General features: G+C 35.1%; 1 protein-coding gene across 8 annotated transcripts in view; it reads left to right on the top strand.

The window, feature by feature from the left end:
* Positions 1-26,756, top strand: part of ADAM22 (ADAM metallopeptidase domain 22) — a 228,449-nt gene that overhangs the window by 155,848 nt on the left and 45,845 nt on the right. For all 8 annotated transcript variants that reach the window (XR_005526500.1, XM_039222466.1, XM_039222465.1 and 5 more), the window contains exons 8-17: positions 4,235-4,305; positions 8,032-8,106; positions 9,692-9,763; positions 10,623-10,789; positions 12,244-12,328; positions 13,357-13,447; positions 15,123-15,174; positions 20,097-20,196; positions 22,858-22,929; positions 23,161-23,253. Coding sequence is in view for 7 of the 8 variants with exons in the window: in XM_039222466.1 (XP_039078397.1) it covers positions 4,235-4,305; positions 8,032-8,106; positions 9,692-9,763; positions 10,623-10,789; positions 12,244-12,328; positions 13,357-13,447; positions 15,123-15,174; positions 20,097-20,196; positions 22,858-22,929; positions 23,161-23,253 (878 nt within the window). In the remaining variant the exon portion in view is untranslated. The remainder of the gene's footprint in view (positions 1-4,234; positions 4,306-8,031; positions 8,107-9,691; positions 9,764-10,622; positions 10,790-12,243; positions 12,329-13,356; positions 13,448-15,122; positions 15,175-20,096; positions 20,197-22,857; positions 22,930-23,160; positions 23,254-26,756) is intronic.

Below are 26,756 nucleotides of genomic sequence, written 5' to 3'. Positions count from 1 at the left end.
TGGGTGTTATATGGAAACCAATTTGACAATAAACTATTTGTAAAAAAAAATTTTTAAAAATCGGTCTGTATAGACAAAATATAGAGAAATTCACTTTCACTGACATACTGATTTTGTAAGCATAGGGATGAACTTGTAACCATTTCCCCATTTGTTGTTTTCCTCATCCCTTTTTGCCCCAGCATTCTCAGAAAGAGCGATTATAGATTAATGCTTTTTATTTTTATGTGCTTTTTGTGAAAATAGTCCTTCCATCTCCTGTGTGTTTGTTTGCAGGCCCATTTATTTATAGATGTTGGCTTGAGTTGATCCAAACCTTCCTGTGACAAATAGGGCAGAGTACTCATACTTTGGCTTCATTGGTTGAGTTATGATTATACAGTATACATTTGTCCCTGGATGTACTGGATTCCTTGATTTTCTCCTCAAGACAGAGCACACCCCGAATATCTGGTGTGGAGACACTTCCTTTCTTAGTGGGCCCTGCCCACGGTCACAGTACATTCTAATTTTTGATCTCATTTTTATCTTCATTACAGCTCTGTGAGATTAATTTTATTATTTACATTTTATAGATGAAGAAATAGGCTCATCAAGCTTGTCTTTTCCAGGGCCCACAGCTAGTCAGGGACTGAGCAGAGGTTTGGATTGTGCCAGGATGAGAATGTGTGCTGGGAGAGAGGCACCAGGGAAGTGGAATAATTATCCAACTGACAGCATGTCTTAAACTACCGCCTAGGAAAACCAATTTATTTTTTTTTTTATTTTTTTATTTTTTTTATATTTTTTATTTATTTCTAGGAGAGAGAGAGAGACAGCGTGAGCAGGGGAGGGTCAGAGAGAGAGGGAGACACAGACTCTGAAATTGGCTCCAGGCTCTGAGCTGGCAGTCAGCACAGAGCCCGACGCGGGGCTCGAACCCACGAACCGCGAGATCATGACCTAAGCGAAAGTCGGACGCTTAACCGACTAAGCCACCCAGGCGCCCCAAGGAAAACCAATTTAAAGTGTACACTGTTGGAGCACCTAGCTGGCTCAGTTTTATGAACATGCAATTCTTGATCTCAGAGTTCAAGCCACACATTGGGTGTAGATATTACTTAAATAAATAAAAACTTAAAAAGTTTTGGGATGCTTGGGTGGCTTAGTTGGTTAAATGTCTGACTCTTGATTTTGGCTCAGGTCATGATCTCATGGTGTCTGGAATTGAGCCCCATGTCGAGTCTGTGCTGACAGCATGGATCCTGCCTACTCTCTCTGTCTTGCTCTCTCTCTGAAAAAAAAAAAAAAAAAAAAAGATTCTCTCTATCTACCCCTCTCCCCCCTTGTACGCACACGTGTGCTCTTGCTCTCTCTCTCAAAATAAATAACAAAAATAAACATTTTTTAAAAAGTTAACATTGTCTCCTTATTGGAAATGAAATGAGTGTTTGCTAATGTCCGTTTTCTGAAATAAATCTGTGGCTCCTTGACCTTCTGCAGTTCTTCTGTCCTGCTCCCAAAGGGATAGGAGATCCATTTTATAGATTTCACAACTTTGAAAAACCTACGAACGAGCATATAGATGATCTTTCTTTACATAGACACTGGAGGCTGTTCCTTCAGTTCCCTTATGGAGCCATTTACAATCCCTGTGAGAAGAAGAAAGTAAATCATGACAGGCTGTCTCTGAAAATAAAGGTACAATCTAATAGGTCTTACTGGAAGTAATAAACATTAATTAATATTTAAAGTAATAAGTAAAGATCCCCCTAAGGACTTTACTGTAGGCTTGCTATGATACAAGCTTACAATTTTTTTTTTTTAACTTTGTTCAGGGTTTCTTTTCTACACAAAGTTTTTAAAGATGACTTGGTACTTTTGCTGTCATTAACATTAATTTTGAACATATTCTTCCCAAATTCAAGTCTGTCTCCATTAGTCTCTGGTTTTCTTTTCCCGTCAGAAGTTGGCACTGTCAGTTTTAAGAGGGTTGTCTTTCCAGATGCTTGGGTTTATAATGACAAGTTAGGGGGGAAAAAAAGAAATGTCAGAACTGCAGTTTTTGTGAAATAAGCTTAAGTGGAAGCTTTTTTTACTTGAGATTTAATAGTTTTCCTGGGTCATGACTTATCAGTACCTTTGTCTTGCTGTACATGATGTATGTCTCAGAGACAAATTATGATCACATGTCCCCCAGACTTGTTTTACTGTGGACCTTTTTGTTTTACATAACACATCTCTCAGGACTAGTATTCCTAAGAAAACATTTTGGAAAGATTTATTTACTTCCTATGGACTCCTTAGCACAGTCTGTTTTTAAGAATTAGTACAATGAAATATATAAATCTTGAATACCATTAGATGAGTTTTGGCACACATGCACTTCCTTGGTGAGATTTGGCACATTTCCACTATCTCCGCACCTTCCTCTTTGTCATGTCCCATTCAGCACCTTCCACTCCTACAGACTCTTTTGTGGCTCCTGTCCCCCCCATAGATTAGTTTAGCCTGATTTAGATCTTTACCCATTGTGTCCAACTTCTTTTGCCTAGCATATGCCTATGAGATTAATGTCAGAGGTAGCAACAGTTTATCCTTTTTAATTACTGAGTACATTCTGTTGTTTGAAGATACCACAGCGTTTTATCTATTCTGTTGATGGACCTTTGGGTTGTTTCCAATTTTTGGCTATTCTGAATAAAATAACTATAAACATTCTTATAAAAATATCTTTTGTGGACACATGTTTACATTTCTTCTGTCAGATACCTGGCAGTGGAATTACTGAGTCATAATGTAGGTGTACGTTTAACTGTGCCATGGCATTCTCAGATTTCAGAGTGCATCAGAGTATCATGGAAGCTCATTAAACACAGACTCTTGGCTACATATCTAGAGGTTTTTCCAGGCTACTTAAATGAGATATAATTGACATTAAAATAAAGCTGTACATAATTAATGTATACAATTTGACGAATTTGGAGATAAATGTATCTGCATGAAGTCATCACTATAACCTATGCTGTAAACATACCCATTAACTCCAGCAGTTTCTTTTCACCCTCTTTATTATTGTTATTATTATTATTATTATATTATTATTATTAGTAGTGGTAGTGATAAGAATACAACATAAGATCTACACTGTTAGCAAAATTTTAAGTATGGTAAATATAGTACTGTTAATTCTGGGCACTGTGCTGTATAGTAGATCTTTAGGACCTTCTCATTTGTACAACTGAAACTTTGTGCCCTTTGGTTAATGCCTCCCTGTTTCCTCCTTTTCCTAACTCCTAGCAACTACCATTGCACTTTCTGATTCTAGGACTCTGACTCTTTTAAATTCTACATATGTCCTTCTGAGTCTGGCTAGTTTCACTTAACATAATGCCTTCCAGGTTCATCCATATTGTCACAAATGGAAATATTTCTCTTTTTTTTAGGCCAAATAATACTTTATTGCATGAATATACCACATTTTCTTTATCCATTCATCCATTGATGAACATTAGGTTGTCTTCATGTCTTGGCTATGGTGAATAATGCTACAGTCAACATGGGGGTGCAAGTATCTCTTTGAGATGCTGATTTCAGTTCCTTTGGCTGTATGCCCAGAAGTGGGATTGCAGGATCGTAGGGTTGTTGTATTTTTGATTTTTTGAGCAACTTCCGTATTGATTTCCATAGTGGCTGCACCAGTTGCTAGAGTTTTTGATTCAGTACGTGTTGGATGGGTTAGGAGAGTTTGCATTTCTAGTAAGTTCCCAGGTATGCTGGGAACATACTGATGCCATTAGTTCATGGATTTCACTTGGAGAACTATTGTTGTGTGAGAAATTGCTGAACCTTTCTCTAAAGTGCTTATACCATTTTACGCTCATCAGCACTATAAGAGAGTTCTGATTGTTCACGTCTTTAGCAGTATTTGCTGTGTCATTCTTTAATGAAGGTCAGTAGTGGGAGGTTAAGTGGGCTATTTAGAAGATTCTTGATAAAGAATGTGATAGTATTTACGGGAGAAATATGAGAAAAAATTAGAGATAAATTAGAACAAGAATTAGACACATAATTAGAATATCTAATTTTCAAATTATAATTTACATTAATTGTTAATTATAATAACTATTACTAATAGTTAATGAAGTATAATTATACAATTTATTCCAGTAAGGGATTTTAAAACTTTGATTCCCCTGTATGGAAGAAACCTGGTAGATGCAAGTTAAATTAATTTATTTTTATTTCCTTTTAGAATTTGAGCAAGTACACATCAGTCCACCAAAATTTATTTTGAAGCCAACACCAAAAAGAACTAAACGGCAGGTATGTATTCACAGGTATATTCCATGATGTTTCAAAAATACTTGGCAACTTCCACCCATTTAAATCTACATTAAGTCTCTGTAAGATGGGTAAGTACTAGGTCAGGTGTGTCAGGGTAAGCAGTAAGGGTGACGGATCTGTAGGAGCAGTGGAGATGGAGCCTTATTGTTTCATAAATTCAAAAAGGACTCAAGATAGTGATGATAGTATGATTATTCATCTTACAGACAGACTATGGCCCCTACTGTGGTGTCTTGGGTTCTTTCTAACATAAGCCTGTTTCCTTGCCTGGGTTGTACCACATCATGAAGTCTCCTGAAAAGATACCCCCTTAAGAGTGAAACCATCTAGTTTTAAAGCCACAAAATGCTGTTCCTGCGCTTGAACTACGTTGGAGTCTGGGATATAAACTCAGGATATCAACTTTATGAATGTTCAGAGGATCTTGGACTTAGCAAAATAATAACTTATTTGTATAATTCTTTACACCACTTGAAGTAGGTACTTTTAATCCCCTTTCACAGGAAATAAAAAATCATGCCTTCGAATGTGAAAATGACCAGAATCATAGAACTGGCAAATGCTTTAGGTAGAATAAGAACTCTAGTCATCATAGTACCACATGATTTCACTCACTCGTGGAATCTAAAAAATAAATAAGCAAACAAAAAGCAGAATCAAACCTGTAAATACACAGAACAAACTGGTGGTTGCTAGAGGGAAGTGGGTGGGGGCATGGGCAAAATGGGTGAAGGGGAATGAGAGACGCAGGCTTCCAGTTATGGAATGAGTAAGTCACGGGGGTAAAGGGCAGCACAGAGAATAAGTCAGTGATATTGCCGTAGCATGCATGGTCACAGATGGCAACTTGTGGTGAGCGCAGCATAACTTAGAAGTTGAATCGCAATGTTGTACACCTGAAACTAATGTATTGTGTGTCTAGTATACTCAAAAAAGAAAAGGAAGGGAAAGAAAAGAAGAGAACTCTAGTTATTAGCATTAAGATATCATACATGATGTATGTGTGTTTGGCATCAAAAACATAGGATGACAGAAAGAGATCTCTATTAGGATCAGGCAGTTGAAGAAACCAGTTATCTTTTGTTCAAAGTATGTTTAATAAGTATGATATAAAATAAGTTTACAGACACATTTCTAATGTGAATAAAATTGCTTATATTTATTGAGGCACAGGTACCTGTCCCTGGTCCTATTCTAAGAATTTTAATTGTATTAGTGCATTTGATTTTCCTAACAATCTTATGAGGAATGTATTATTATTCCCTCATTTTACTGATAAGAACATTAAAGCATGAGAAACTTCAAACACTTGCCCAGGGGTATAGTGAGTCATCCAGTGGTGGAGTTCAGATTCAGACCTAGGAAGTCTGGTGTTCTTATAACCATATATACTTTATATACTGCCTGTCAGAAGCCCTTGTGTTCTATGAATTGTTACATGAGCTTTATATATTTTGTGAATATATTTATATATTGAGACCTAGTTAAATAAATAAAGATGCCAACAAGATTTAATTTGAAATATTTATTTTCATAACTTATGAGGTCAGAAAACAGGATAGTTATCTTTTGACACATTCCTTGAAGTTCTTCCTAAACATCTGTGATATCCAGTCATTTGAAGGCAGACAGACTCTAGATTTCTTTTTCTGAGACAGCTGTGGACCCCCACAGGTGAGGTGCTAGAGCTGTGTGGCCAATATGGCAACTCTCTGACATTGAGAAAGTGTTGAGTCTTGTTGGAGAATCTGCTGTGTTAACTGTTAAGGCTCAGGTCTCTTCCACAATTACAAAGCAGATACAGCAGATACTGTCATCCTAAAACATCCACTCAGACTCAGGTCATTGGGTGTAGGTTATACTACTACTTGGTTTCCAAACCAAGAATTCTATCAACTTGGCATAATAAGGGATTTGAATAAGTTTTAAAATTTGGGAATGCACTTAACACTGAAAAAAATCCACATGGAAGCAATTTTTTAGTTTATTTTAAATGCAGCTGTCAAAGCAAATATTCATGCATTGATTAGGTTTGGTTATAAACTCTTATCACAAAAATGGCCATTGGACAACTGAATAAAAAGATTTACTTAAAAAATGTATACCAAGCATAGCATAATGGAACGACATGGGACGCCTGGGTGGCTCAGTTGATTGGGCGTCTGACTTTGGCTCAGGTCACAATCTTGCAGTCTATGAGTTTGAGCCCTGCATCGGGCTCTGTGCTGACAGCTTAGAGCCTGGAGTCTGCATCAGATTCTTTGTCCTCCTCTCTCTCTGACCCCTCCCCTCATGCTCTGTCTCCCTGTCTCTTTTAAAATTAAACATTAAAAAAACAAATTAAGACTTAATTTTATAAATCTTGTTAAACACTGTTATAGACTGACTGCAGGGAACAAAGGCGGATGACTGCTTTAGTGTCTCCTACCCAGTGGCATCCACTAATCATGATTTTGAAGGTGGCGAAATTCATTGTTAGACAGATATAATAGAGATTTATTAGATAATCTAAGACTTCCTGGAAGCTCTTAAAACTATCCTAACAAAAGCTCTTATATCATTTGGGGGATCCCTTAAACTGTACTAGAAGAAGGAGGGACATTCTCAATCCCATATTTGGAGATTATTGTCCATCAGACACTTCCTGTATCCTCTCAGAGATCCTCAGGAGCTTAAATTAAACAGAAAGAATACACTTTATATGTTATAACCTCTAAGATATACTGGTATGTGAAAATAGCCTCATACAAAAGCTAGTGAAATAAGTGGAAGTACTAAGTAAAATATGTTATATTTGATTTTATACATATAAATATTTCTGGAAGGAACTAGTAACTGTGCATACGCATTGTGGGGGAAGAGTTAGCAACTAGGTAAACAGGGAACAGAAGTGAGAAGAAGACTTTGAACCTGACCGTTTTGATAATTCTTTAGTCTTTGAACCATACAAATTTGTTACCTATTCAAAAATTAGGTTAAAAGCGATGAAAATGAAAAAATATTCTGAAGGAATAAAAGTGGAAATTTTATTTCTCTCCTACATTTTTGTTTTTTTAAATTAAAACATTTTTTCAGCCTTATTGAAGTATAGTTGACAAAATTATAAGATATTTGAAATGTACAGCAGAATGATTTGTTTGACGTGTGTGTGTGTGTGTGTGTGTATGAGAGAGAGAGACACACACATACACATTGAATGTGAAAGGATTTCCGGCCCCCCCATTGAATTAATACATTCATCACCTTTGCCTGTTTTTTTGGTGAAAACATTTAACATTTCAATTACATAATACAAGGTTATCAATGTGTAAGGTTCCATCAACAAATGAATGCATCAAGAAAATATGGTAAATATATATACAGTGGAGCATCATTCAACCTTAAAAAAGCAGGAAATCCTGTCATTTGTGACAATATGGATGAATGTGGAAGACATGATGCTAAATGAAATAAGTCAAAGAAAGATAAATATTGCATGGTATCACTCATATGTGGAATCAAAAAGAAAAGAAAAAAAAAAAAACGGTCAAACTCACAAAAGAGAGTTGAAAAGTGGTTGCCAGGGGCTAGGAGTGGGGAGAAATAAGAGGAGTTTGGAAAAAAGAGTATAGTAAAATGTGTGACATGATGTATAACATATTTTTTAGTTACTCAAAGCTAAGTTCAGAGGACTTATTCAGGTGCTCCTTCCTCACTATATTGCAGCTTCGTCGACATCCTCGTAATGTGGAGGAGGAGACCAAATATATTGAACTGATGATTGTCAACGATCATCTCATGGTAGGATTTGCTGAATTTGTTGTTTGAACTTGCCTGTGCCTACGAGCAAAACTGGTGGATGCAAAAATATGTTCAGAAGAAACAAGAAACTTGGAAAATTGTGACTTGGAGAAGACATTTATGTGACTGAGTGTATTCGTTAGCCAGTAACAACCTGTAAATTGGAAACATTCTTAAGCAGAAGTAACTAGCAGTATTTTGTGAGGTTCCGAAAATATTTCTTTGACTTACAATTAGTCGGCTCTTTGGATTTGCTTAATTAATATTTTTATATTGAAAAAAATCAGTGAGGTGCCAGTAATGTGACACTTTAGTTTGCAATGTACAACTTTATCCTAATAAAAGAAAAGCAGCTTTTCAATTTCTGACTTGCTCTCCAGCAAACCATATGGAAATGCTTACATACGCAAGAAGTGAAGATTTTAGGAAAGTAACCTGGCAAAACCTCCTTCTTGCTGAGTCATTTATTGAACTCAAAGTTTATATGTTCAACTCACCGGCATGTTGGAATCAGTAGCTTACATTTACAGCACAGCAGTGAATTATAATGTTAATTGTTCTAGGTAACCACAGTTTTAAATTAAACCTGTTCAGTGATGAACATTGCTGATTTTTCTTAATTTCAGGTGTAAGTGCATTTTAATTTACTTTGATTTATTTGAGGGAAAATGTGTTGTTTGTTTGTATATGATTAAATGAACATATTCATCATCTATTCTTGCTAATAATAATTATATCCAGATTAAGTGCTTCTTCTTTGCTTAGGCTGGAACCAAGTTTTATCTTTTTACCTCTTTGAAATCACTGAATGTTACTATTTCCTGAGATTTTTACAAGATTAGAATAAGCTATAAAAACACATATTTGGACATTTTAGGACAGCACAGATTCAGATGTCTCTAGGCAGGTAACACAAATGAAATAAGCCAGGTATAAAACAAAGGAGGAGGGGAGTGAGGCCTGCAGCAAAAGTAAAGTTAAGCAGCCAGTCTAATGGGAGCCACAGCACTTGCTAGTTTTCACCATGGGGGTATGCTAATTTTAAGGGAAGCCAAGATCAGGTTTTATTTCCTGGTTTTTAAAACACTGTTGAGGCCAAACAAAAGGTTTATATCATCTACATCTAGCCTTTAAGCTACCTCTTTGTGACCCTTTAGGACTTTCTTCTCCTTACTGATTAATTTTTTGTAGAAATTGTAAGTTTTTATACATACAGCAGTATTCATGTACTCTTTTCCTGGCTGTCCACCCTATTTATATTTGTATGTCTTGCAATTCATAGACAACTCTCATGTTTTATCATTTTGAGTAACAATTCTGTGACAAAAATAAACCTGTGAAATGGGTAGAATAGGTATTTTTAAGTTTCATCTTGCAGTTGAATAAACTGAGGCCTCAAAATTTTAAGAGCCTTTCCTAAACTACACAACATATAAAGAACTAATTTTCAACTCTTGTTTTTTTGTTTTTTTTTTTTACAGAAAGCTGTAGAGATATTTCAATTATTTTATGTTTTCTCTGCTGAGGTGCTTACTTGCTGATGACTTTGGAAAGCCTTCACTTGTTTGTTTGTTTTTGTTTTCAGTTTAAAAAACATCGGCTTTCAGTTGTACATACCAATACATACGCAAAATCAGTGGTGAACATGGCGGATTTAGTAAGTATCAACTCTATTCAGTATTGCCGTAAAGGAATTTCATCTCCTGATTCCTAATAGAATAGATAATATGGTTCATTTATTTTTGGTGCTGTAAATTGCCCTTCAGGCAAGGTGTCCTCTGTGTCCCTAGTAACTTTGCCGTGGACTCCCTTGATTTTGATCTCTTGCTAGGAAGAGGATAAAAGGAGATGGTCAGAGTTACCCATGGATTTATGCTTGAAATTCTTTTTATAATTTTCACATTGAAAAATAAGAAGTTGAGTCTTAGCCCTTAACAAAGATACTCACGGAGAAACAGTACAGCAATTATTCTATTTTCAAGAGAGGGCCTGGTTGTCTGGGAATAATGCACTAAGTAATCCTACGCTGTTTACTTTCTGAATCTTTTCTTTTTTCTTTTTTTTTTTTTTCTGAATCTTTTCTTGACAAGGCAGTGCTGGTACCTTCTCCGTGAGTTTAATTGGGGCCAATCAGGTTGCATAGAAATGACATTCTTGGGAGTTTTCATTGTTCTTTTCTTTGCTTGGGAAATCCAAGAATGCATGACTTCTTTTGCCAGGGTGCCAGAAAATAGACTCAGGAGGAGCCTTAAATAAGGGTGCAAATATTTGTCAAAAAGTGATCATTTGTTTCTAACAGTGTTCTGTTCTTTGGGAATAAGTTGGTAAACAGTTTGACTCCCTGTTACTCAAGGGAAATGCATATGATTTAGAAAAATAATTATCTGCCTTAAAGACAATGGAGTTTTTTACATTTAACTAAAATGCAAGGGTTTTCATAAAAGTAGATTTATAGTCTTATTCATAAATCATTTACCACATGAATAGCTAGTGTGTTCATTTTGTTAATATACTAGATTTATAAAGATCAACTGAAGACAAGGATAGTATTAGTTGCCATGGAAACCTGGGCAGCTGACAACAAGTTTGCTATATCTGAAAATCCATTGATCACCCTACGTGAGTTTATGAAATACAGGAGGGATTTTATCAAAGAAAAAAGTGATGCAGTTCACCTTTTTTCGTATGTAACTTATGATTTATTATTTTTTTGATTCCATGTTGAATGCTGTATTAATTGTGACTGAGATATATCCTTTCTACTGTATAATGCAATTAGAATTTGACATGGCAGATACATTTGGAAGAAGTTTTAAAGTATAGATTGTTTGAAATTGTAATGAAAATGTAAGAGGTTTAATTTTGAGTTATTTTTATTACTGCATATATATTTGTATTTAATTTTTAAGATATTTTAACCACAGTATTTATTGAGTAAAAATACTGGTAATACTTATAAATTATTCTTAATAGATTAATTATATTCTTTTAAGTTTCTTTCTTTTAGATGTTAATGTTACGTTTGTTTTGGTTCTAAGGGGAGACATTAGTAATTCTGGAGTTTATTTTTAATTTCTCCAACCTATTACAGTTTTTTTGAGGTAATATGCATATGTGATATAATAGCAAATTATGTATTATAGCATATAAAAAATCTGTTATCTGAAGAGCTATTTAAGGAAATTATAAGTGGAAGTAAAAGAGTATATTTTGAGATAACTTTTAAATTTTATACAAGTTTTAATTTACAGAAAAATTACAAGGATACTACAAGGAAATATCTTGTATTCTTTACCCAGATTCATCAGTTATTTACATCTTGCCCCATTTGTTTATGATTTTCTTCCTTCTATCCCTTTTTCTCTCCCTTCTTTCTTTTTTCTCCTTTCATTTAGTTTTCTATCAATTCTTCTTTTCTCTGAACCATTTGAGAGCAAGTTGGAGATACTCACATACTGGGCCTTCACTACTAAATACACATATATTCCCTAAAAATAAAGACATTCTCTTATATCACCAGAGTAAATTACTAAAACTAGAAAATTTAATGGGGATACAATAATTTTAAGTAACCCATAGTCTATATTCAAATTTTTCCAGTTATCTGAATAATGTCTTTGATAGCTAATTCCCTCCCTCTACTCAGGACCCAACCTGGGGTCATGCATTGCAATTAATTGCCCTGTATTTTTAGTCTGATTTAATTTGGGAGATCTCTTCAGCCTTTCTTTGTGTATTTTGAGCTTAACATTTTTGAAGAGTATAGGTCAGTTATTTTATAGAATGTTCCTCCTTGTGGGAATGTCTGATGTTTTCTTATTAAGAGATTCAAGTTACGCATTTTGGTCAGAAATACCACAGAAGTGATTTTTGTATCCTTCTCAGAGTACATCACATTAGTAATTTTTAAAACGGGTATAGTCCTGTTTAAGGTATTATTGTTCATGCGGGGAAACATCCTCACACTTTTTTCTCTGGCTATGTGTGTAAACAGTATTTACATTCCTCGCTTACTCAAGAATATATAGTATAGAAATGTATTTGTGTTGAGAAAATAAGTGTGGTAACTTAATAATGAGAGGTGCAGTGACATTTCAACTGCGAACAGTAAGCATTCTTCATTTCCTTTTCTAAAAGGGGAAGTCAATTTGAGAGTAGCCGGAGCGGGGCAGCTTATATTGGTGGGATTTGCTCGTTGCTGAAAGGAGGAGGCGTGAATGAAGTAGGTGTGAACATCTGTACAATACAAAGTGGTATGATGGCTGAAAATGTTTTCCTAATATTTAAGAGACCTTTTCTCATATTCCACATTCTCTAGATGTTAGATTGTATTGTTAACAACTAATATGCTTACTATAAATGATCAGAGGACAAAGAATAGGAAAATAATGGAAGATCATATTTAATTCTGTTCATGTTCTCCTTAGAATAATCTCCAAATTTAGCTATTTACAGATAACATAGAGAAAATATTTACTTTTACCTTTATTGAAAATAAAACCCTGTTTATTACTTTGGCTGATTTTCTGGAGAATTAAGTAATTCTCTGAAGCACTGGCTTCCTCCCTAACAACGCAGTAGGAAATTTTCTTCCCTCTTCAATATTTGGCCAATTTTTAGAGAAAAAAAATGGAATAAGTTTTCCAAAGAAAACTTTCCTTTGGGTATATGCATAGGGCACTAAGTCTGATGGAAGTGATCTGCAAGAAAAATATAAAATCAGCATATTGAAAAATTATCTTTTATTGGTCTTCTCAAGTTTCTTTTGCCCACAGATCATTACCACTTCCTGTTACTCATGCCATTTGTTTTCTGAAGCCACATTCTTTTTAATTTGGGGAAATTTCAGGAGTGTAAATGGATGGACACACAAAGATAACCAAGTTTCAAGTAATTTACACATTTATTTTTATTATTATCTAAAAGACTGATTTAAGTATATACAGGTATCAAGTTTTTCAGAATGTTACTGGTGAAATTTGGACTCAGAATTAGACTTAAAGTTTCTAAACCCAAAAGTTGGTGATTCTCTGGCATCTAGGCTTCCATATAAGTCTTTATCAAACATGGATTTATTTCTTACAGCTCTTTCCCAAATGCTCAATAGTTCAGCATTAGCTACTGGTTTAACCTCTGCTAAATAAGATTCTTAGAACTTACATATTTCCAATTATATTATGACATCTTTCTATGGCCCATCTTAAATAAAAAATAATTTGTATTTACATGTATTTTGTTTTTGTTTTTCAGTTTGGGAAAACTGATTTAATGGCAGTTACACTTGCCCAGTCATTAGCCCATAATATTGGTATTATCTCAGACAAAACAAAGTTAGCAAGTGGTAAGTTTACCCTTGTGGTTTAGTTGTATGTAAAATAGACTATCGATAAATATTTTAGAGAATGAGATTTTAAATTCAGTTGCTTGATCAACAGAGTTTGGGTAACAGTGTAAGACAGACAGACAGGATATACAACATTTTTGTAAAAAGTAATACAAGACAATATTTATTTACATTGTAGGAGAAAATTTTTCTACGTGTAATAAACATTTAAAACTGTGTGATGATAAATGCATTGTTGAATTTCACCTAAAAATTGTGCTCAGTTTGGTAATTTTAAATGTTCTAGTAGAGAGTCTTAGGCATATAGGTTTAAGGCATACTTCTATTATGGTTTATTTAAAACATGTCTTACTATGGCCACAGACGTAGAATTTGTTTGCCAGGATCACAACTGATAAAGGGTTTAGTAAAATATGGTTCTAGTAAAATATGCTAGGATTACTTTTAAGGAAGAATATGTTTTCTCAAGTAGGTAAAGTAAATTTACCAGGAATGGTCCAACATTATATATTTGGAGTGAATTGATTAGAACCATGTTTATTTTATTAAAAATAAATATAAATGTGATTGTTTATATTAATAACTGTTACAATTTATGAAGTACCCTTTATAAGACAGATAATTGAATGCCGCTATTATCTACATCTAGATATTCATTTAATCAAGATAATCCTGCACAATACCAATTATTAGCCCCATTTTACAGAATAAAGTGAATAGATGTCAAAAGGGTAATGTCTTCAAGATCACACATAAATTAAGTGGCAAGCCCAGGTTTTGAACCCAGGTATTTTAAGCCTTTCTGCTGAACTAGTATGCTATACTGCCTTCTGCCAGCAGCTTTGGTGCAGAGGTTTAAAACTGGACAAGAAATTATAGGAATTGTCATAAGGCACTGTGAAACCAGAATCTTATAGTGGTGCTATTTCATTGGTACAGGATTGTTAAGCCATTAAAAACATTTTTTTAATGTTTATTTATTTTTTTGTAAATAGAGACAGTGTGATCAGAGTGGGGGGTGGTGGGCAGGTGGGCAGAGAGAGAGACACACAGAATCTGAAGCAGGCTCCAGGCTCTGAGCTAGCTGTCAGCACAGAGCCCAATACAGGGCTTGAACTCATGAGCCATGGGATCATGACCTGAGCCAAAGTCGGACTCTTGACTGACTGAGCCACCCAGGCGCCCCTGGGATTGTTAAGCCATTTTAAAGCAAACATCAAGATTTTATTGTCATAAAAATTATATAATCTCAATATGGTCAGAGTAGATTTTTCTTGTTATACTTGCATAGAAAACTTAAAATATCAGGAAAATTAGAAAGTAGGTCTTACTTTTTAGGGGCGCCTGGGTGGCTTAGTCGGTTAGCGTCCAACTTTCGCTTAGGTCATGATCTCGCGGTTTGTGGGTTCGAGCCCCGCATCAGGCTCTGTGCTGACTGCCAGCTCAGAGCCTGGAGCCTGTTTCAGTCTGTTACTCCCTCTCTCTCTGACCCTCCCCTGCTCACGCTGTCTCTCTCTCTCCTAGAAATTAAAAAAAAAAAAAAAAAGAAAGTAGGTATTACTTTTTAAAAGGTATTTATTGAATAAAGTGAAGATAAACTTTTTAAAAATAGGCTCCTCTAATGCATGTATTTTTACTTCATAACAAGGCATGTGTATTCATTTTCTCTTAGGTGAGTGTAAATGTGAGGACACTTGGTCTGGATGCATAATGGGAGACACTGGGTGAGCCAAATCTCTTGCAAAATAACTCACTTTTCCTTTCCTGTTATGCTGTTGTCTTAGGAATATGATACTCAGTAACTTAGTGTGTGGAACCTCACCACAGACGTTAAAAAGAAAATCAGAAGTAGATTTTCTCAATGGCTCTGTATTATAAAATATTTTCACAAAATAGTCTCTTATTTATGAAAACAATTGATGTCAGTTAAAATAGTAGACCGGAGAATTTTTTAGCCTTCAGTCTAGGCTAGAAATGTAAAGAGTGAGGAACATGTTTGTTCTTCATGGCTTACCTACTAATTTTCTTTTGTGTCTTCAATTCTATTTAAATGCGTTTTAAACAGTAATGTGCTAGTAAGCTGATTCTTAAAATCAAAAACAAGAAAAGAGCTTGGATTTATAGCTTTCTCAGATTTTGTGGTGTAAATACTCCTACAATGGCTTATTTCAAGCTACCAATAGGATGTCGCTGAGCAAGGAGTGGGGAAGAGACCTGTACACTTTGCTCTCCTGAGAAAGGTTTTCATTTCTAAACCCTTCACATACTATCAGGTGCCAATCTTTTATTTATGTTTTGTAAATAAATTGTACGACCATTCCTTTCATGTCAAGCTCATCACTACTCCTTACTTTAAACTTTTATCATCTTGAGCTCTTATTATTTTAATATTTCAGATACTCAGGCAACTTTCAGCCTTCCTTTCTCCCCTCCTGAACTCCATTTCCACCATTACTGAAAATGTATAAAGAAAAGAAGACTAAACACATGTATACCATCACCCAGACTAAACAAACAAACAAACAATAAACACCACCTACATAGTTAACTATCCCTTGTGTTCTCTCTTATTGGTGTCCAGCCCCAACCAAAGTAACTACTGTCTTGAATTTGGTTCATATCATTCATTCACAAGCACCTTTTAATACTTTTACTATTTATATGTGTGGGGGGATTAAAGTAGTACATAGCATTGTTTTGCAACTTTTAGTTTATATGATAGAAGTCATATGTAGCCTTCTGTAACTTGCTTTTTTTGATCTTTATAAGATTTATCCATGCTGATAATAGATAGTCCTAGTTCACTGAAAATATATAGCACATATTTCTCCCTTCTCCTCTTCATGTGCGTGAATCTTAATCATTTTCCTGCTTAGAACTTTTGTGAGTCTCTGTTGTCTGAAGAATAAGATTTGAATTTTTTCCACCAATACTTAGAGTGCATAATCTTTCTTCATCCTCATTTATAACCTCATTGTTTACTGCACTTCATGGTCATTGGTTTGCTTATTACCATAATTATACAGGGGTTTCCAGCTTTTTTTTATTTTCTAATGATAATCTTACGTTGATTTCAAGCTTCTTAAAACTTTTGTCACCATTAATGTAATTTCCAGCCTCTTTTGATTCCTTCAGTATATTCTCTTCATCTGGAATTCTCATTTATCTCTAACCACATTTTTAGCCATTTGAGATCTATTATAACTTTAACTCCTGCATTGTAATTTAATTCCATATATCCTTGTACTCACCAATTAGTTTTGAATTTTTAAGGATTACATCTTACACTAGTAGGTATTTTTGTTTGACTTCACACCATCATCTCTTAACACACTTGATTTTCAATAAATATTCATTGGTATTTGAATTTTGAACTCTCAGGAAATGTATGACAAGGAAAATTTTCCTTTTTTACTAAACAGAAAGTACAAAGGTATTTTGAAAAATATCTTAATACATGTATGCATATACATTTCCTTGATCATTTATTTTCCTTGTCATACATTTCCTGAGAGTTCAAAATTCAAATACCAATGAATATTTATTGAAAATCAAGTGTGTTAAGAGATGATGGTGTGAAGTCAAACAAAAATACCTACTAGTGTAAGATGTAATCCTTAAAAATTCAAAACTAATTGGTGAGTACAAGGATATATGGAATTAAATTACAATGCAGGAGTTAAAGTTATAATAGATCTCAAATGGCTAAAAATGTGGTTAGAGATAAATGAGAATTCCAGATGAAGAGAATATACTGAAGGAATCAAAAGAGGCTGGAAATTACATTAATGGTGACAAAAGTTTTAAGAAGCTTGAAATCAACGTAAGATTATCATTAGAAAATCAAAAAAAGCTGGAAACCCCTGTATAATTATGGTAATAAGCAAACCAATGACTATGAAGTGCAGTAAACAATGAGGTTATAAATGATCAAGGAAATGTATATGCATACATGTATTAAGATATTTTTCAAAATACCTTTGTACTTTCTGTTTAGTAAAAAAGGAAATGAGAAAAGTCCTTATCCATAGCTGTGATTTTCCAACAATTTCTAAATTTAAATCTAGAGGTTCTTATCTTTTAAAAGCTTATATTTTATTATTCTGCTTAATTACTAAAAACAAAATTTTATAAACCATCTAAGCATAATATGTAGCATAATTGAATGGCGACATTCAGAAATATATATAGCTGTTTGCACTGAATGCCTTTTGCATCAAATAGATGTGTGCAAGAGAAAAGCTTTTTTTGTAAAACATTCTCTAGCACAGTGCTGTATAAAATTTGGGCTGTGTAAAATCATTTAAAAGTACTAATTATGGACATGTATTTCTGATGGGTACTTTCCCTCTCTTTTCTATTTTCTGAGGTTTCTGTGTACTTCTTAATGTTGGAAAGCATGTTGAAATGAAGACCAGTCCTATTTAAAGATATAAAAATTAAAATTTTAAGAAAGCATTGAATATAATAGACATATTACCCTGCAAATAGATAGATATAGTTGCCCTGCAAAGTACATATAGTACCCTGCAAAAAAGAAGTTTTTGAGAAGAGCCTAGTGAGATTTCGGCTTTCAGATATTTGAAAAGCCCTGGCATGGTAGAGGAGTTAATTTTATTTGATACAGGTAACCACACAGAACTGTGTGTAACAATTATAGGAAGTCAGACATGGAACAGTGAAAGTAAAAACAATCCACAAATTCCTACTGTTCATGTATAGAAAGAGCTTTCCTGTGAGGTGGTGAGTTTCCTGTCACTGCTGAGAGCAGACTAAACCCCCGGTGGGCAGTGGGCAGGAGGCTGGGCAAAGCTGGGGCCCCAGAAGCCTCCTTTGCAGGGTAGAGGCTGAACTAGACTTAGGGTCCAATGCTAGGAGTCCAACACTAAGCATTGTCACTTTTTTCCTTTCCAGTAGGGAGCCATCTCAGGTTTTGACAAGTAGAATGAAAAGGGGTCTTAAAAAAATCCTATTTAAATCCCATAACTCAGACAAAGATATGTAGGATGGATTAGAGGAGAAGGTGATAAAAACATTGGCTAAGGTGTAGGCATTGAAAGGAAAAAAGTAAGTAATATGTGTAGCAAATTTCTCAAGTAAAGAGTTAAGTTCATGACCTATTAGAAAGATGAAGTGAAGGAAAAAAAATAATCCAGATACTGTAAACTCAGGATACCTTTATTTCACATGAAATACTTGAAAAATTACTTTAGGGTGAATAATCATTGTAAATTCCATTGATTGATTCACAAAGCATTAACCTTTGTGCTAGAAATAAGGAGGGATATAAGTGGACATCGTACTTGCAGGCTCGTGGGAAAGACTTTATAAAAACTCCACTATTCTCTTAATTATATTTTCACTTTTATAAAAGTTCAGTGTAAAACAGTTTGAAAAATAGAAATTAAATATTGCTTCTTTTCTCATTATTTGGTAATAGCCATGGTTAATGTGAAAAGACTGCTGGTTAGTATTTTTTTCTCTTTCCATGTTTATTCTTGCTTTATAAAACTCGGGTCTTGCATATGTCATTGTTTATTCATCTTTTACTTCACATATTATATAGTTAGCATTTTTCTGAGTATTTTTCTATACCCTGATTATCAATAACTTCATGGTATTCTATTTTATTAATATATCACGGTTTAGTTAACAGTTTCTTATTTCTATACATTTAGATGATTTTCATAGTATTGGCTATTACAAATTGTGTAATAAATGAATTGTGTAATTTCCAGCAGGAAGTTCCTCCATTCCAGGATCTGTGTACACATAGCTAGTTATTTCCTCAGGAAGAATTTCTTAAAGCAGAATTATCAGATTTAAGGATGTTTCTTATTTTGAAGGTACTGAATATACATTGTCATTGTTCTCTAGCCACATTTCCTTTTCTATTGGTCTTTTATTAATTTTTTTTGGTATACCTTTTTAAAAAATATTTTGACATAAACTTAAGAAAAGTTGCAAGAATAATAACAAGGAACCTCCTCTGAATCTAAAGTTGCTAACTGGTGCGGCATCACCCCCAAGCACTTCAGTGTGCATTCCCCATGGACAAGCCCACCCTCCTACTGAACCGCAGTGCAGCCAAGGAGATCATCTAATTCCTGGCCCTCATTCAAGATTGGCCCTCTATTTAAAAAATGCCACTTTAACAGAGGGTTCAGAATCAAGCATCATGTTTAATTTTTATGTCTCTTAACATCCTTCAGTCTGGAACAGCTCCTCAGTTTTTCTTTGACTTTCAGGACTTTGACACATACACAGATTACAAATCACTTATTTTGTAAGATGTTCTGCAGTTTGGGATCCAGCCCGTTTTAATATTTAAGAAAGACTCATTATGACATAAATTATTCCTAACTCTCTTTGATAGAAAATACAGGTATGTGTGTGTTTCCTTTGAATGTGTATGCTAACAATGAACAAACAGCCCATAGTCACAATTAATCACCAAATGAATAATTTAGAAATGTACTGGTAGAATGAAAGTCTTATGGATTTAACACAAATGTACATAAGTGGAATTTATTCTTTCATTTTTAAGAATAATGTTACAATTTTAACAATGTTCAAGTTTAAGACTAACAAACAGATAAAGGAGACTAAAATTGTACCTAGTTAATGCTTTTCTTCTGTCTTATAGGTATTATCTTCCTAAAAAGTTTACCCAATGTAATATTGAAGAGTATCATGACTTCCTGAATAGTGGAGGTGGTGCCTGCCTTTTCAACAAACCTTCTAAGGTAATAAGTGTGATCAGAGTTATTAGTTACTAATCTTTAATAATAATTAGTAGTTATATTATAATCTATTATAAGCACAAGTTTAGCCAGTGGGTCTTACAAAAGAAGGCTTTCTAACTTGGCTTATATGTACATATGCTAGATATGTGAAATATCTGTATTTTATTTATTTTTAAGTTTAAAAATGTTTATTTGTTTTGGAGAGAGAGAGAACACAAGTCAGGGAGGGGCAGAGAGAGAGAGGGAGACACAGATTTGAAGCAGGCTCCAAGCTGTCAACACAGAGCCCAACACAGGGCTTGAACTCACGAACCATGATATCATGACCTGAGCTGAAGTTGGATGCTTAACCAACTGAGCCACCCAGGCACCCTAAAATATCTTGATTTTATTTTTTTATTTTATTTTATTTTATTAATGTTTATTCATTTTTAAGAGAGAGAGGCAGAGAGAGAGACAGAAAGTAAGCGGGGGAGGAATAGAGAGAGAGGGAGACACAGAATCTGAAGCAGGCTCCAGGGTCTGAGCTGTCAGCATAGAGCCCAATGCAGGCTTGAGCCCATGAATGCGAGATCATGACCTGAGCCAAAGTTGGACGTTAACCAATTGAGCCACCCATGCGCCCCTAAAATATATGCATTTAAAAGTCAGCTTTAATTTTAGGTATTTGAAGCTATTCTGATGTGAATAGAGAGCAGGTAGAAAGACTGTGTTCTTTCTGAAAAATGATTAGCTTACAAAGATGGTTTCATTTGCCTTCTTTCTCATGTTCTTGATCCCTTACTTTTTTGTTTGGATATGTAATTACAACTCATACTAATGGAAAGGGGGGCATTTCTTCCCACATTACTCCCCACCACTGCCTTTCAGAATGAGCAGTATGACTAAAATTACTATTACTTCTCAGTATAAAAACCGAGGCTGCTTAAAGCAGAAAAGGAGAGTCTTTGTGTACTTAGACTTTGTCAGAGGTTTTTCCAATGCTTAGGGCATCTGCTGGTTAATGACTTGAAAGCTGGCCTTCCTCATGAATTTGGAAGACTGCATGCAGTAGAAAGCTTTGCCCTTATTAATTATGTGAACCATTCCGTGCTTCTCTGCACCATAGTGATGAGTGGCATTGCCTTTATAATCATTTTACCTGGTTTCATTCTCTGTCTGTTCCAGTGAAATTTAGGAGGAGTATCATATTGCCTTGAAAAGCAACTTGACAATTGTAAGGCACCTTGCAAAACTTCAGAAGGGATATTTGAACTAAATCCCTGCTGCTGTAAATGAAAAACAATTCAAGCCTCTTTACCAAAATAACTGATTATTCTGAACTCAGAATAAAAGAATAAGTGGGTTTTTCATCTTGATAAGTTTTGGCTCTCAAAGCTGTCTCATTTGTTATGATCCCTTTCAACTGAAAATAGAATCTAAAGATGTGTTGATTATTTTGTAGGAGAGGAGAGAATATTTGAAATCAGGTAGGGGTTTTGTTGTTGTTATTGCTGCTCTTTTTATTCTGTTTTTTTCCACTTTAGTTAGTTAAGAAAGTGTATGTGTGAGGGTGTGTCTGTGATAGGTGTGTGTTCCATTCCATTCTATAACACATAAACTTTGATGAACTTATGAATGAATATTATATAACTGGATATTTTATATCTTACTAATTTTAGTTATCTCCATAAGGTAAGTTATGCTCAAAAGATAACATAATTGATGAAGAGTTAAAAAATAAAATGGTCTCAGGGAGCCTGGGTGACTCAGTTGGTTAAGCGGCCGACTTCAGCTCAGGTCATGATCTCGTGGTTCATGGGTTTGAGCCCCGCATCAGGCTCTGTGCTGACAGCTCAGAGCCTGGAGCCTGCTTCAGATTCTGTGTCTTCCTCCCTCTCTGCTCCTCCTTTACTTTTGCTCTGTCACTGTCTCTCAAAATTAAGTAAACATTAAATAAAATAAAATAAAATAAAATAAAATAAAATAAAATAAAATGGTCTTAAAATATACCCTTGTATAGACCAAAAGTTGCTTCCATCTCTGAGGCAAATTATTATTACTGTTATCTGCAAAACTATGTTAATAGGAGGAGCTCTATTTTATATTAAATGACTCAATGGATTTATTAATTTTTGTAATTGTCTATGAAATAACTTTCTGTTCCACAAAGAAATATAGTTAGTAGGTCTTCACAGATAATTGAACTTGGTTCTCATAACAATTTGTGATGTAGATAGGAAGCTAATTCTATTATTATTCCTGCTTGAAATATTAAGGCCTCTATGCTCAGAATAGACAAGGCATTTGCCCAAGATAAGCCATTTTCCCATCTGTCCCCAAATCCCTTGCTTCCTGTTTGAAATGAAATTTCAGGGGTCAGTCTAACTCAGGGCCAATCAATGGATAGATCATCTTTATTTTGGTGGAATTTACTAGACTCGATATGTATATTACATATGTAAATATAATTAAAGCTGAAATGGAAACAGAAATAGACACTTTTGTTCTAAAGCTCCCAGTTTTAAAATTCTAAAGCTTTCAAGTTGGGGAAAATAAAAATATACTTTGAAATGACTGATAGGTATGTCACATGCATAGGTGTGGCACTTATGGTCCCTCATAAGGTCTTTGATCTTGATTTATCTATATTTTAGTTCCCTTTATGTTTTCATCCCACAGCTTCTTGATCCTCCTGAGTGTGGCAATGGCTTCATTGAAACTGGAGAGGAGTGTGACTGTGGGACTCCTGCAGTAAGTCTTTGGGTGTTTTGATTATTATTATTTTTTAGGTTATTCAGGGTCATTCCATGTCCACACTGAGACATACAGAGCTGGTGTTATATCTGGAAAATTTCTAGGATATATGAAAGAAAGATTATTATTGGGGGAAGGGGCTCTATATGCATTTAATAAAAAATAGCCTGGAAATTTCAGGAAAATGACATGATTTTCTGATGTTTTGCAAATGTTTATATTCCTTAGGAATGTGTCCTTGAAGGAGCAGAATGTTGTAAGAAATGCACCTTGACTCAAGACTCTCAATGCAGCGATGGTCTTTGTTGTAAGAAATGCAAGGTAGATAAATGTTGAGCAATGACTAATTGAAAGAAAAGAGGATGTATTTGATTAAATCATTAAGACTGGATAAATATAATGTAATAACAATAGTCGTGTGTAAGATATATTCAGTGACTAAGTGCCAGTGGGCCCAGGGTCTTGCACCATGTAAGTCAGAGAGCTGGGTCCTGAACCTTGTTGATCTCCTCATTGTGTCTCCCTATCTGCCTCCCTGAGAAGCGTGTACATTATATGAAGCCGGGTGTTCCTAACCTTTGAATGATGTTTTTCCTTTCTTTGTAAAGCCAAGTGGCCGTTCAATAGATTCTTTTTCTCTTGCCACTCTGCTTGGTACATTCCTTGTGTTAGCTGCTGAGAGAGCAAAAGTAAAATTACCATGTTACTTTTAGACATGGTAACACTTCACATGAGAGTTTAGAATGCATCTTTATTCAATGGCATCCTATACCTGTCCCTAAATATTTAAGCCTTAACATCAGGACAAAAAGTTATTTGAGGCTTATCTTTTTCAAATAAATCTATTTTTTTCTCTTCTCATATAAAATCTGGTACAATATTCTACATTATCTCTGAGATTTACTATCCATCTTAGCATGTACTTTTTTTTTTTTTTTTTTAAGCACAGAGAACCTTAGCAGGAGAGGGACTGAGGGAGACATAGAGAGAATGTTAAGCAGGTTCTCTGCTCAGTGTGGAGCCCAATAAGGGGCTCAATCCCATGACTCTGGGATCATGACCTGAGCTGAAATCAAAAGTCAGACATTCCACTGATTGAGCCACCTACGTGCGACCAGCATGTACATTTTATGGAGGCAGTGCCTGGGATTTACCCAGTAACTGCCACAAGTTCTTAGTAAATATTTGTTGAATAAATAAATAAGTACAACACTGTCTTATTAATTATTTGCTGATAGACTAAATTTAGTCTAATGAGTTAAGGGAGTGGGGGATGCAAGCCTATTGTATTAAGTATCTACTGTGTGCTGGCGATTGTGCTAAGCACCTTTATCTCATATCACTGTGTGTCTGGGTTTCTCAACCCTGGCACTATTGACATTTTTGGGTGGATAATTTTTTTTTGAGAGTGTGTCTTGTGTACTGTAAGTTATTTAGCAACATCCCTGACTTCTACCCGTTAGATACAAACACCACGCCTCCCAGCCATGACAACCAAAAATATTTCTAGACATTGCCACATGCCCCATTGGGGGTAGGATCACTGCTGGTTGAGACTGTTGTCTTAGATAATGCTTACAACCGCACTTTTGGGAAAAGCGTCCTTACCCTTATTTTTCCAGTTGAGCAATCCTGGTCTCAAGGAAGTGATAGAACCTGCATATGCTCACTCAGCTATTAAGGAATAGATGTGAAGTTACATCTCAGATCTGCTGGCAGCATCTGTGTTGTTTCCACTTTATCACTATGTCTCTGGCAGCTTTTTAAGACAAGTGAGGCACTGGCAGAGATCTCTGAAAGCGCTTTCTAAAAAAGGAAGATAAAATCAAGTATGAAACAGACGTTTTTAAATTTGGGTTGTGTCGACTGTGTAATCTGTCAGCTTCTCCAACTGCCATCACAGTGAGTCCCCAATCATTTATTTCAATCTTCGACGTTTTAAGTCTGCCCATTTATAAAATACCATTTTTATTTTGAAGTGTAGAATTAGGGTCTTTGTGATATGAACATTTCAAGGAACAAAGATAAAATAATAGAATTACAGTGTATACAGTTAAATGTCATATCATACAAAGGAAGCTATAGCTGTATCAGTCAAGTAAGAGCTTTTTGCCACTTTGTCTCCCCCGCACCTCCCACTCTTCCTCCCACGCTAAACTCCTGGAGGAGCCAGAGGCAGGATAGTGAATGGAGGAGGGAGATTAGAAAAACGGGATGAGAAGTCCTGTGTATCTCGATTTTTCTGTATGGATTTATGATGAAGTATCTATAAGTCAGAGTTGGCAAACATTTTGCATAAAGGGGCAAGTAGTAACTAGTTTATGCTTTGTGGGTCATAAGCTCTCTGTCTCAGTTACTCAACTCTGCCTTTGAGAGCAGCCATTGAAAACACAGAAATAAAGGGTGACTGGGTGGCTCAGTCTGATTAAGTGTCCAACTCTTGGACCTCAGGTCATGATCTCATGGTTTCATGAGTTCAAACCCTGCTTTGGGCGCTGTGCTGACAGGGTGTAGCCTGCTTAGGATTCTCTCTCTTCTTCTCTCTTTCTGCCTCTTCCCCACTCACACTGTCTCCTCTCTCAGAATAAATAAATAAACTTTTAAAAAATTTTAGTAAAAAAATACAGAAACAAATCAGCATGGCTCTATTCCATTAAAATTTTATTTATAAAAACGTATGGCCAGCCACTTTTTGTCCTCAAGCAATAATGTGCCAACCCCTGCTCTGTAACATTGCGCATTGACTTGTTATTTTTCTTTACTCATTAGTAATTTCCAAGAGGGCAGGAACTTGGGTCACTTTGCCTACTGCATATCCCAGCACTTAGAGCAAGCTGTCCTTCACTGGGCTTTCTTTCAGAAGTTTCTTGGCAGTTCTAGAACATTTACACTCTCATATAAACTCCATCTTAAATCTGCTTATATTTCTATCTGAGATGTTCTAAAATTAAGGCTTACTTAACCCAATCCCAAGAAATTGGAAGGACTAGAACCAGAGTATATGAATTTAAATTATCTTGCTGATTTCCTTATTTTCATGGCCTATTTACTCCCACTAAAATGTGAGTTCCTTGCAAGCAGGATTCTTATGGTTTTTTCCTCCACTGAATCCCCAGTGACTAGAAAGTGCCTGGCACATTTTAAGTGCCTAGTAAATACTTGGTAAATGAATGAATACAAATTTTGTTTGGATCTTCTAAAAAAATATGTGTTGAAATTCTGAATGGAGTGGGCCATTCATATTCTAGGAATAATAGAAAACTCAGGTGCCTGGAGGGTTGTAAGCAAGGCAGAGAAAATGGAAGTTAGTGGGGGTGGGAGGGGCCTACATAAAGTGTGTCTGTGTGAGTAGACATAAAAGCATAGAATTTATTAGCGTTTTGGAGAGAGAGAGAATGGTTTGGAAGAAGAAAGGAGGAGGATGACTTTGTGTATCTGTTTGTTTTGTTAGGATAAAGACTCCAGCAGTTTATAAATTCAGTAAGCTTAAAATTTTATTTGTAACCCCTACACTTACGAGAAATATTTCAGGTAGTTGAAAATAGACAAAAGAAAAAAAAAAAAAACAGAGGAAAGACTCTTCCCATATACAGGTGTACAAATAATAGAAACATTAGACAAGAATAAAAGACCAAACCATACATCTATATAAAACTGAGGCAGGAGATAAAGGACAGGATGGGAGGATATAGCTTTGCCAAAAAATCTAACTTTTGCAATTCAGCCTAGAATGTAACATTCAGATTTTTGGCAGATAAGGCAAAGAAGAGTAATGTGATGAAGGTGCCAGAAAGAAATGAAGAGGAAAGTGTAAATCTAAAACC

Source organism: Hyaena hyaena, unplaced genomic scaffold (genome assembly GCF_003009895.1).
Source record: "Hyaena hyaena isolate Hyena2069 unplaced genomic scaffold, ASM300989v1 scaffold_1133, whole genome shotgun sequence".
Lineage (NCBI taxonomy): Eukaryota > Metazoa > Chordata > Mammalia > Carnivora > Hyaenidae > Hyaena > Hyaena hyaena.
This window is presented reverse-complemented; position numbering and strand designations above follow the sequence as displayed.